This window comes from Pezoporus flaviventris, unplaced genomic scaffold, assembly GCF_033815535.1.
Source record: "Pezoporus flaviventris isolate CSIRO_AGI_PZ_B2104156 unplaced genomic scaffold, CSIRO_AGI_Pfla_v1 ptg000063l, whole genome shotgun sequence".
NCBI classification, from domain to species: domain Eukaryota; kingdom Metazoa; phylum Chordata; class Aves; order Psittaciformes; family Psittacidae; genus Pezoporus; species Pezoporus flaviventris.
In genome coordinates, this window is record NW_026892611.1 from 4,531,782 (window position 1) to 4,543,129 (window position 11,348).

Sequence of the window (11,348 nt, forward strand, 5' to 3'; positions counted from 1 at the left end):
TCTACCAATCATGAGGGTTGCCTTGTTAAGATATGACTTTTTCCATTGATTCTAATAGAACAGATTTGCCTTTCTAGAAGAATATTTTTTGAAAAGGAATTAGGTGTCCAATAATAACCAGTGTGTTTTTTTTTCTCCTCTAGTGTTCATAATGGCTTCTGGGCTTTTGGTTTACCCTTTTGGTTTCAACTCTGCTACTGTGAAGAGATTCTGTGAGAATTCAGACATCTACTATGCAGGAGACTGCCAGATTGGATGGGGGTATATGCTGGCAATTGTTGGGGTCATGTTGTCTGTCTTTTTACCATTCTTTGCAAAATATGCACCAAAAGAGCACATATCTCCAACTCCAATACCTACTATTTTATAGTATTTTATTACTGTTTAAGAACAGAACATTCCTGTCTACAGGCAATGGGCAGAAATTCTTATAGCACTTCCATTTAGCTGTATTGCTAAAGAGAAAAAAGGAGATGGGGAAGAGAAGGTCAGAATCACAAAGACCAAAAGTGCATTGATAGTCTTCCGTAAGTATGAGCAGCGAACACTCTGGAATTGAAGATTAATCAGCAGCTTTTATACTGCTCTAAACATACAGTGGCATAATGCCTTAGACAAAACCAATCTGTTTATCCTCAAAACATCTGTCTACCTCCCAGTTTCTTTTGTGTCTCAAACTTGTAAGTCTTTTAAAAGTTTCAGTTCACTTTTTATATATTATTGTCAAAACTTTTATGAACCCAGTAATTTTAAAGTCAGTAATGGTATTTTGTTACAATTATTTTGATTAGTGAAAAAGCACCTGCTAGGAGCCACGGCCTAAAATTAAGCTGAGTATCTAAAAGGAATTGTATACAAGAAAAAGATTTCGTTTTAATCTATGTATATTACTAGAACCTGCATATTGCAAGTTGCCAGCACACTTTTTAATACTTATCTAATATTCAAGATATAGTCATCTTCATGAAGACCTGCATAAAATTTAATTACATTTTTTCAGAGAGAGAGGTATCTGACTACTTCCAAAGGCTTCATGATGGTTTAATAGTTTAACAATAGGGAAAAAGAATTTGTTTTCTGTATTTCTTAAATTATCATTTAGGTGAACTTTACAAAATTATTTGAACTATTTTAACTGAAGATTTGGGGTTTTGTTGTATGCTTCTTAAGGCTGAAAAGAAAAATCTGTTTATGAAAATGCCCGACGGCCCTTATGTGTAATGAAAATACAAGCCAGAATGAACTAGATTCTAATATTTCAATTTCTATTAAGAGCCCACTATTGTAAAAAACAACCCCAAAAGTGAAATGCTACTGAACATGATTAATAAGAATCTCATGCTGTGTCAGAATCTGTAAATGGCCATATTTCATGAGTTTGTATGTGAATTTTGTGAAGTTTGATTTTCACAATAGCACTGAATTCATTACTATCAAGCACTGAAATAAGTGCACTTGATTGCCTTAAGCAAAAGAAACATTGGGTTCTAATCTCACCCCACTGTTAGGTTTTTCATTTAAATTAAAATTGAATTCTAGTTCTATGTTCTTTATTTTCTATTATTTATTTAAAAAAAAAAGAAATAATCACATAGATTATATTTAATTCAGAGCTGTACTTCTTAGTTTTGTATTTTGGCACAAACCAAGTGATCAAATTTATTATTCTTCACTTAGCTGAGTCCAACTGATTCCTGAATTTATTTTTTTTCTGAATGAAAAGGGTACATGAAGGGACAGACAGAGACACGTTGAGGATGTGTAAGAAAACTCGAACAGAACAATCACTGTGTTTTAATAAATGTCAAAGACTTCTGCAGCCTTGTTTACATTCCTCACCCTTCTAAACTTCAATGGAACATTGCATTGTTTTCCAAAGCAATTGTCTGTTGTTACACTTGTATGCACTCTAAAAGCAAATCCTGTATGTAAAAGTAACAAGTTCCAATATTCATCTTTGAAAGTGAGATTTCAGTGTGGAATTAAGTACACTGAGAGAGAGAGCACAAGCTATGTGGGTTTTCTTACAGTGACTAAGGAATTAGATCTTCCACATAGTTAACAAAATAGGTTGAAGGAATGCCACTAAAGTAAGAATAAATTTCAGTCACTTCTGTATAGTAGTGTACTTTTCAGTAATGTCATTTTTTTTAATGAATGGCTGAAATTGATAATGTTCATAAAAGAGTCAGAAAAGTGATGAATAACAAACATGTAAAGAGAAAATAATCATCGTGAAGTAGAGAGACGGAGATGCAGGCTTTTCATTCCTAACCAACCTGTGCCTTTACTGTAGGACCATTATACAAGACAGGATCAATATGGTTAAAAAAACCCAACAATCAACCAACAACTGGAAAATGTTGAATGATGTGTATAACTGTATTATGTAGGGGGTTTCTGTTTTGTGTAATGTTTACGACTGTTCACTTACTGTTTCACTAGAAAAAGTGATTTGTTAGTGTAAAGTAGAAAATTTTTCTGCAAAGATGTAAACACAGAAAGTAAAATTATTTTAGATTTTTATTAACAGCCATTAACATATCTAACAGACCCAGATGACCTATTCCTGTCATATCTTTCACATGTGCAGAACTGGACCATCAATCAGACAACTGAAATCAGTAGGACTGCATCACTGATGCCACACACAGATGCTCGCAGGACTGCTCCCATAGCTGCAGCTTCCTTTGTAGCTTTAAATTACTGTTACAGTGGCGTCTTACAATTTACAACACTGCTGTACCAAATCCTTTACTTCTTAAAACAACTTCTTCTGTTGTGAACATTGTTCAGCTTTACATCCTTTTATAAGTTAAGCTAATGCTTCCATTTGGAACTTTATTTTATAATATATAAAGGAAATCAAATATATGTATATGACCTCTATAACTGGATAGACAAAACTCCCCTTGAAACACCCACACTCAGAACCAGCTTAGCACAGAAGGAAGAGATGATAATACAAGTGATTCTTAAGCAGTTAGTAAAGCGCATACTTTAAATCCTCAACTGGAACCTTGAGGGGGGTATTGCTAACCACACATGCTAACACTGACAGATCACTTTTTTAAATAAAGACTGTCTCCGTGTTAAACTGTGTAAAGGCGTTTTTCTGTTAGAAGTCAAATGGTTTACTGGACCAGGTTCAAGTTTTATTCTAAATACATAATTTTTTAAGTGTAACTAAAGGCTGTATTTTCCATTAATGTGTTTCTGCGTTGACTAGCTGGCTCCTTTTTAGAATATTAACTGTTTTCTGTATTTGACTTGTTGGATACAATATTTCAATTATTTTAATTGTGAAATTTCCAACTGCCAACACTGTATAATAAAATAAATTTAAAAAAATATCACACTGTTCAGTGTTTTCTTGACAACTCTTTTGTTTTACAATTCCCAATAGATCTGGTACAAAGCTTTTGAAGTAAGGGAACTAGCTAAGGGAAAAGGAAAAAGAAACAGCAGGAATAATCTATGAAAGTCCATGTTTGAAGGCAAAGACACATAAACATGCATATGGACTATCCCTAATGAAAGATGTTGCTATGGCAAAAGCAAGGAAGTTCTGTGTTCAAATAATTATTTCTCCCCAACTTCCTTAGAGTCCTTGGGCAATCTTCCTACAGCTTCAGGGTCTGCTGCTGTTTTATACAGGTGTTATACTGATTATTTATTTAAGAAAACCCACGAATCAGATAACATATCAGCAGGAATCATATGAATACCTAATATATACAGCTGCATCCTGTGAAGTCTTTCTGTATTATCTATTTATTTCTAGAAAAGCTTTTACACATTTCCTTGTAAGCCAACAAAGGAAAGGGAATCTGTAAGCCAACAAAGGAAAGGGAATTCTGAAGTGGAATAAAGACTACCTTCTTACTTCCTACCAAAAAGCAGCTTTAATGCAACATGCAGAGTCAAAGAAAACCTTGCGAAGAATATAGTCAACATCTTGAAACAGATATTGAAGGAATTTCTAAATATTGGAGGAAATGAAAAGCAATGACAATCTGAAGTAGGATTGATGATCTTTTTCAAAGCCACTTGCACTACTGCGAAGCTTAAACATTTTAATTCTAAATTTCTCCAGTAAAATCTAATCTACTAGCTAACAAACCCCTGTTATTGCATATTTAACTGGGAAAGATAAGCTATAAAATGTAGTAGTGAAAACAAAACACTGTTAATAATCTTTTTGTTTGTAACTGTTACTAACATTTGTTCGATAACACAGTATAGTGCTATTTAGAATTACTGAATCAGATTTTCAGTATTAGTGTTGGCAAATGCTTTAGGATATTCAGCTTTTACTGGTAATCATTACTGAAAATTGGTTCCGGACAACCCTTCCAACTTCTAAATTTCATTCACTGTTTTGACATATGTTGTCATCTCAATATCTGCAATTTTAACAAATTCCTGGAAAGTGTTTTGTTCTTGAATAGTTGCTGGTCTTACAGAGACACACTTTAAAATGTTCTTTTTTGCGTCATAGTTCCCCATGCACCTGTGCACGTGGCCTCTAATTAGTCTTGGAAGCTCCCGGTCCTTCATCGAAAGCATAATAAACAAATTAAAAAATAATATCACCTAACAGAAAAGCTTTCAAAATGTCTGAAGTCTACATCACAAATTGAATTCAGATCAGTTTTTTTGTTATCAACTGAAGCTGAACTGAAAGTCCTACTTTTTTTGCCAAAACAAAAGTCTGAGGATGCCGGAATAGTTACTACATTATTGCTCTAAATCAGGCTGGGACAAGATGGTATAAGCATCCAGCTTCCCTGTTACATAGTAATTTTCTGTTTTATCAGAACAACCTATTATTAGCCTCATAAATTACAGCTAGTGGTGTCTGTTACATAGAGACACAGAATACTTACGATTTCATAAAATACACAAGGCAGACTCTCCTTTCCATCCCTCAAAAGGAAATTCTTAGCCCCATATGTTCCAGGTGTGACTGCAGAATCCAGGGTGCCTGCAGTATGAATCAAAAGATAAATCATGATGCAAACATCAGAGCGGTACTAATATAATACACAAAGATACCATGACAGCATCTACACACTAAAGCACTACGAGATAGAAAGTCAGCATCAGCTTTTTGGGAGAACTTGTGCTGACAGCTGTGGAAGTTCCAATATTATTATGTGCTTTACACAGTCTTTCGGCAGTACAGTTGCATGTGTCTCTCTAAACTGCATGACTAAATGTGGTTTTCAAAACCGTCACTGTAAACAGGTTATTCCCTCCTTAGGCACACAATTCTCTAAGGTTTTCATATACAAATCAACTTTAAATATTTGCAACCTGGTCAAAATAATAGTTTCTTGGGATGCCATTACATTGCATATTACCTTGATTTAGTCATTCCAATCTTTCGTCATGTTCATTTCTCAGGTAACATCAATTAAAACCAAAATGAAACACACTGAAAGCCATCTGTGTTTAAAAGTGCTCCAGACTAGATCAATTGTATTAAAAACTACTGTAAAACTGTACCTCTGTACAGAAGGTTCCTATTAAATAGGAAAAATTATGGTAGCACATTCTAAAAACAAGGAAAGAAAATGAACAGGACAGAAAGCTTAAATGTTGGGGAATGACCATATTATTATTTTTGTACCTATTTTAGCCACCTTTGATAGCTGAACGGATGTCCCAGCAGGACAATCAGAATGCTCAGGCCAGTATTTCGTGCATTTGAGTATTTCACCTATTGTTTCTAAGGCTCTTAAATTTTCTCTTGGCTATTGTCATACCATTATTATCAGTTATAGCACAATCTTCCATGCTTACCTAAAACTTCAAATAGCAGTGGTGTTTTATAAGCATATTGACTCCAGTGCCTCATACTTTCAATGACTGCAGATATGATACGCAAAGAATTCTTTTTTTCTTTAATTTTTAATTGAGATGATGAAAATTCCTTTCAGAGGAACATGAAAACTCAGGTCAGAGATAAACACTCACGCAATTTTAAAAGACACAGACATTTAGATATTAAAAATCCAGTATTTACATTAAAATTAGTCTACAAACAACTCCCTGTCAATTTATATGATCCCACTGAGGACTGTAGGTTACTATAGTATGAAAATCTCAATTCTAAGTTTTCAGAAACGTAAGGGTTTTCTAAGGCAGCTAGGGCTGATGAAAGCCTCATCTTCCCCCAGCTTCCATTTTTTTACTTTCTTTCTTCATTTTATTTTCCTATTAACTCTCTCCATAAGTTTACCTGACATTTGTCTTCTGGAACACAGTCAAATTTGTTTTCATTTATTTTATTTTGCTGGATATTGTAGGTAAATTTATATGCCAGACTATAATCCTGCAGACTTCTTGAAACAGTGGTAGGTTTCATTGGCCATTGACCTTTAGATGTTGATGTTTGGCTGGTTTCTGTTGTTTTCAGAAGTTGGGATGAATTACGATTATTAGGGGGTTTTTGCTGCTGAATGGTTTTCACACTATATGAAAGGCTGTCAAACTTTCGAATAATTCCACTCTCAGGTCTTGAATCTTTCGTGTTACTTAAAGGAGCATACGCATTTCTATTCCAAACTTTAGCACTGGGACTCTTCTCTTCTGCCCTGCAGCACAACATAAGGTAGTTCAGTATCACAGTATCTATTCCAAATACTCAGATGCGTAATTAAAGTCTGTTAAAACAACCTACATATTGTTGGTTTAGCTTCAGAAACATCTGTTAAATATTCAGACTCAAAGCTAAAATTTACCCATATACAGGGCAGCGATCTCACCTGTGCTTAAATCCAGCTGAATTCAATAGGCCTGAAAAGCTTGCTCAGTTATTGTCCCACCCTCTATAAGGGATCTTTCTGACCTAAGATTCACTACTTTTGCATAACTCTCAAAATAAGAAAGCTTTCTCCTGAGAGTGGTATTTCCAAATTTTTCTGTAACCATCAATGAAGAAACCATTTTAAAACAAACTCTAGTCCTGGCCTTATTATTTCTAACACACTTTTTTATAAAGGCACTCTGAAGTTTCTTCCACCTCCATTCCATCTTGCCTTTGAAGGCACTTGTTTCTAACATTCATTTTCTTTTTGCCATTGGAAAGGAACAGGAGGAAACAAAGAGAGAAAAAGGACAATTATAACATTGCTGAAAGTTCCAGCCAGCTCTAAGCATCTGAATTTGTAAGCTTTTCCTAGGTTTGTAAAAGCACAGTGTTCAAAATCATATCCAATTTTGATTAAATGTTTTGATATAAAATTGCCCTAACATACGCTGATAGAAACTTATTTGAATCTATTGGTAAAATTGGAAAGTGGGCAAAACTTTAAGGAAAGGGGAATCTCAAAAAAAATACATCTAAGACCAGCAAAATTCAATCAACTTGTATGGTAAGACTGAATTTTAGGCCTGACAACAAGGCTAGGTATTAGGTCTAATTAGCAGACCTCATTAGGTACACTGGAAAGATACTGGATTGCTGTGGGTTTTTGCTTGTAGGCACAATGTAATTATTTAGGACTACAGTGATGATCTGAGAATTGAAAGGGTCTCTGAATGCTACAATAATGTGGAAAAATCTAAGATCTATTTTCACATGAGAAAATTTTTGTTAAGGAAGGAGAATAAAAATTCAAGATGCCACCAACCTGCAGGCATACAAGTTTTTTTCCAGTATTTCCTAAATAAGACTTTGATGCATTTGGTGGTTTCATAAGGGAAGGAGCCATCACATGTTCTGTTTGGCTTTCAAAGATAAGTTTAAAGTATCAGTAACACAGTAGCAGCTTTATTGTAAGAGACACATGGATGATAGTTTTTGAAACAATTAGTACCCAAATAAAAATTAACACACAACAAATAACATGATTTTACGTACCCACTGTTTGCTGCTTTCTGTAATTCAGCCTCCTCTGGGTTTGCAGATCCCCAGCCTAATTATGAAAAGGCAAAGGACTGAATACGGATAAAAACTGAGAAGATTGGAAAAGTAACATGTCTACTTAGGGCTCCTACTCTTCATCTGCTTAAGGTTCCACAGATTGTCTCACAAAGGAAGGGGAAGGGGAAAAAAAAAAGGGTGAGAGAATGTGATCCTTTGATATCTGTAATTATAAGGCAATTTCTAACAAGTAGGTTGCTTCTCCAGACAATGGTTAAGTTACAGACATTAGACTTATTAGCACAGACTCCTACTTTATTATAAACAAACTTGTTTATTTTATTATATACGAAACATAATTAAAGTACTAAAGGCAGAATTCTGCATCATTCTTCCCAAGCACAATTTGAAGAACAAGTTCTCTTCTGTATTACAAGAAAGACATCTTATAAATGTTTCTTCCTGTGACACAGGACTCGAATGTTGATTGAAATCAACTGAAAACAAAAGGTCAGAGTTTCAAGAGACTCTATTTAAATGCCAGTGCTACTTCATTCTCTAACAGACAAAGAGTCAAACTCCCTCTAGGCATAAAGTATAAAAAGCTCAATTGTATAGAGGAGAAAGAAATTTCCTCGAGGACATTTTTTACATAATGAACTTTTCAGAGATAAACATAATGGATGCATATAGTTCTTGATAAAGACAATGTCTAATTTAATAAAATACAATCATAAAGTTAAGGTCTATTTGGATGTAGAGCCAATTAGAAAAGGAAAAGAAGATCTTATTTACCGTATGATGTGGGAGAAAAGTCATAAGTACAAGTTCCAGAACTGGTTCCTGTCTCATTTTTAAGTGGATTTGAAGTCAGGGGCTGCCTATTTCGTTTTTTCTGATTGAACAGAGGTACAGGCAGATAACCTAAAATTAAAATTCAAATACGAAGATACCAATAGCAAAAGGAGACACAATCTACATTTAAAAATACATAAATAAAATTACTTATTTTAAATCCCCCATAGGAATTAATTTCATTAACACATAACAGACTAGCCACTGCCTCACAGAATTTATATTCCCAACCTTCTGTCCTGCAAATAATCCCATGAACAGAACATTTCCCTCTGATCAGTGCTCTCACCCCATTCAGCATCTTGCCCTGGGCTGCAATAAAACAGATAAGCCATGCAAGTCCACTTGGGCAGTCAGACTCTAGGGCTGAATACTGTATAGTCTCAATGAGTATTGCATGTGTGCGTAACACACACACACACATATATATATATAAGCCTAATGAGGCATGAATGGTAAAGCACAAAAGAATGCTTGGTACCTGCTGTGCTACGAGTTGGAGTGTCAGCTAGGCTCCTTTTCATTTTTTTCCTCTGTCTTAACAGGCAACAGTGTATTGATTCTTCCAAATTTGCTGTATGGAAGTTAGAGAAGCAAAGTAAACTAATTCATGTTGTAATACCCAGATTTTACATGGTTTGATGTCAGTTTCTTTTAACTCTCTGTACACCCAGTTGTACTGGATTTAGAAGATCCAGGGGTACACAAATAACATGCAATACGCTCTTCACAGATTAAGGGCCCAAATGATTATGTTTCTGAAGTCAAAGTTGCATTCTGTCCTTTAAATGCTGTAAAAATACTGAATTCACTTCTGAATTTAGATGTGCATATACATTCAAATACAAGGAATGCTTTTTAACTCTTGAAAAGAGAACACTAATAGAAAATGCATACTTCTACCTTGCTGCAAAGTGTGACAGCAAGGTATATGGCTTTGGTATACGGAATAAAAGCTGATTTAAGTATTCTGTGAAAAATTAGTGTCACACTTCAATAAACCTCTTTTCTGTACTTTATGGTACAGACCTAAAGCCTTGAGTCAATTTTGTTACATACAAAATGCTTCACAAGTCAAAAAACATGATTATCAGCCAAATGTTATAGCATACTAGAGGTAGTTTGAAGTATTTGTTTTCTGATTAATCTATTTCTATAGTAAATGTCTATGTATTACTCTGTACATCAAGGACACTACACAGGCTGTTGGATAGCATTAGTTACTAGTCTATCAAAGTTAGTTACTGGCTTATATTGCCTCTAGCATCATATGAATAACACCTCATACTTGTGTGTATAAATAAGACATCATCTCTACATTTATTCTGATCCGGCAGTTAATCATATGCAGCTGTTAAAGATGTTGATAAGAATGAAGCACAATTATCTGCTACAGCTAGACTAATGGAGCAATTTACACTTCTTTTCCTGTTAGGGTTTGGAAATGCACTGTATTGTAATTGACTTATGTCAATTGCATGTGTGACAACATCAGAGCAGCCCCTACTTAACTATTTGAACTCTATTGCTGGCACTATGCAGCCTAATGGCCACCAGCAAGTGACACGCTTGTAAAACAAAGCCCCATAAACTTGACCTTTCATCTTATGAAGCCAGACCTGGTGTTGCACAGGATTTTAGACTGCATCACTTTGCTTTCTGTCCTCTCTTTAAGAGAAGCAGCCAAAACCCAGAGCTAGAGCTGTAGAAAATAGTTACCTCAGGATGGAGAGCAGGGTGAGCGCCCGCAGCAGCACCAGCACCAGGGTAAAGGAGTCTGAACCCCCGCAGCAGCCCGAAGGATGCGGCTGAGGTGAAGCCCGCCAAAAATAACGGACGAGACAACCCCGTCCTCGCGCCTGAGTGAGGAAAGGGCGGGAAGGCGCTGACAGACCGCGCTCCGCTTTGATGATGCTGCCGGTGAGGGTCTGCCCGCCCGGCCCCAGGCAGGGAGAGAGCAGCAGGAAGGGTTAAATGGGTCCTCTGCGGGGTTTAATTATCTCCGTGCCCCTGGGACTGGCCCAGGTGGTGCCAGGTTCAGCACGTGGAGATCCCGGGGCAGGAGCTGAATACCCACATCTGTGTGAACACAAACAAGGAGATGAATAAAGCTCCTTGCATTCCTCGCTGTTCTGGGTTTTACTCATGGCTGGTTTTCAAACGTTACTGTTTCAAAAGTTACTGTTTTCAACAGTAAGTTCTGAGGGGTTCCTGTGTAAAATCTCAGAGCTCAGCAGGGTTAGAGCCCATCATTTTTATTTCAGTCTGAGGCAGCTTTGGAGAGCCACGTTACACCTCTTAAACTTTGTCAAGAGACTTTGATAGCCAGGCTTCATATATGTTTTATTATTGCATTTGTTTCTCCACTCATGGCACACATTCTAAGCTCTCAGATGCACTACGAGATACTTGGATCTAGTACAGAAAAACAGCCTCACTTCTTAATAAATTAAATATGATCTTACATAATCTGTCAAAGTGTATCAGCAAAGCACAGGAATAAGGGATTGGTCCCAGTGGTTAATTCAGAACAGTGAAACTTTTCAAGTGTCTTCATTTATGCCACGGATTTGTGGGTGCTTGTAATGTTGTGGGAGACCAGGAGTTAAAAACTCTTTAG

At 35.9% G+C, this 11,348-nt stretch overlaps 2 protein-coding genes across 11 annotated transcripts in view; one reads left to right on the forward strand and one right to left on the reverse strand.

The window, feature by feature from the left end:
• The window catches only part of LHFPL7 (LHFPL tetraspan subfamily member 7), a 62,082-nt gene extending 58,729 nt beyond the window's left edge, over window positions 1-3,353 (forward strand). The window contains exon 3 of the mRNA XM_061470312.1: window positions 144-3,353. Coding sequence (XP_061326296.1) covers window positions 144-370 — 227 coding nt within the window. The 3' untranslated portion in view covers window positions 371-3,353. The remainder of the gene's footprint in view (window positions 1-143) is intronic.
• Window positions 1-10,466, reverse strand: part of SPATA22 (spermatogenesis associated 22) — a 63,356-nt gene extending 52,890 nt beyond the window's left edge. For 8 of the 10 annotated variants that reach the window (XR_009746401.1, XR_009746399.1, XR_009746398.1 and 5 more), the window contains exons 1-7: window positions 10,448-10,466; window positions 9,210-9,302; window positions 8,669-8,797; window positions 7,871-7,925; window positions 6,248-6,602; window positions 5,809-5,938; window positions 4,890-4,987 (exon numbers count right to left, since the gene is read on the reverse strand). Coding sequence is in view for 3 of the 10 variants with exons in the window: in XM_061470310.1 (XP_061326294.1) it covers window positions 4,890-4,987; window positions 5,809-5,938; window positions 6,248-6,602; window positions 7,871-7,925; window positions 8,669-8,797; window positions 9,210-9,252 (810 nt within the window). In the remaining 7 variants the exon portion in view is untranslated. Of the gene's footprint in view, window positions 1-3,866; window positions 4,555-4,889; window positions 4,988-5,808; window positions 5,939-6,247; window positions 6,603-7,870; window positions 7,926-8,668; window positions 8,798-9,209; window positions 9,303-10,447 lie in introns of those variants that run through there. The other 2 variants (XM_061470311.1, XM_061470309.1) reach the window with 2 other exon arrangements.
• Between the last annotated feature and the right edge of the window lie 882 nt (window positions 10,467-11,348).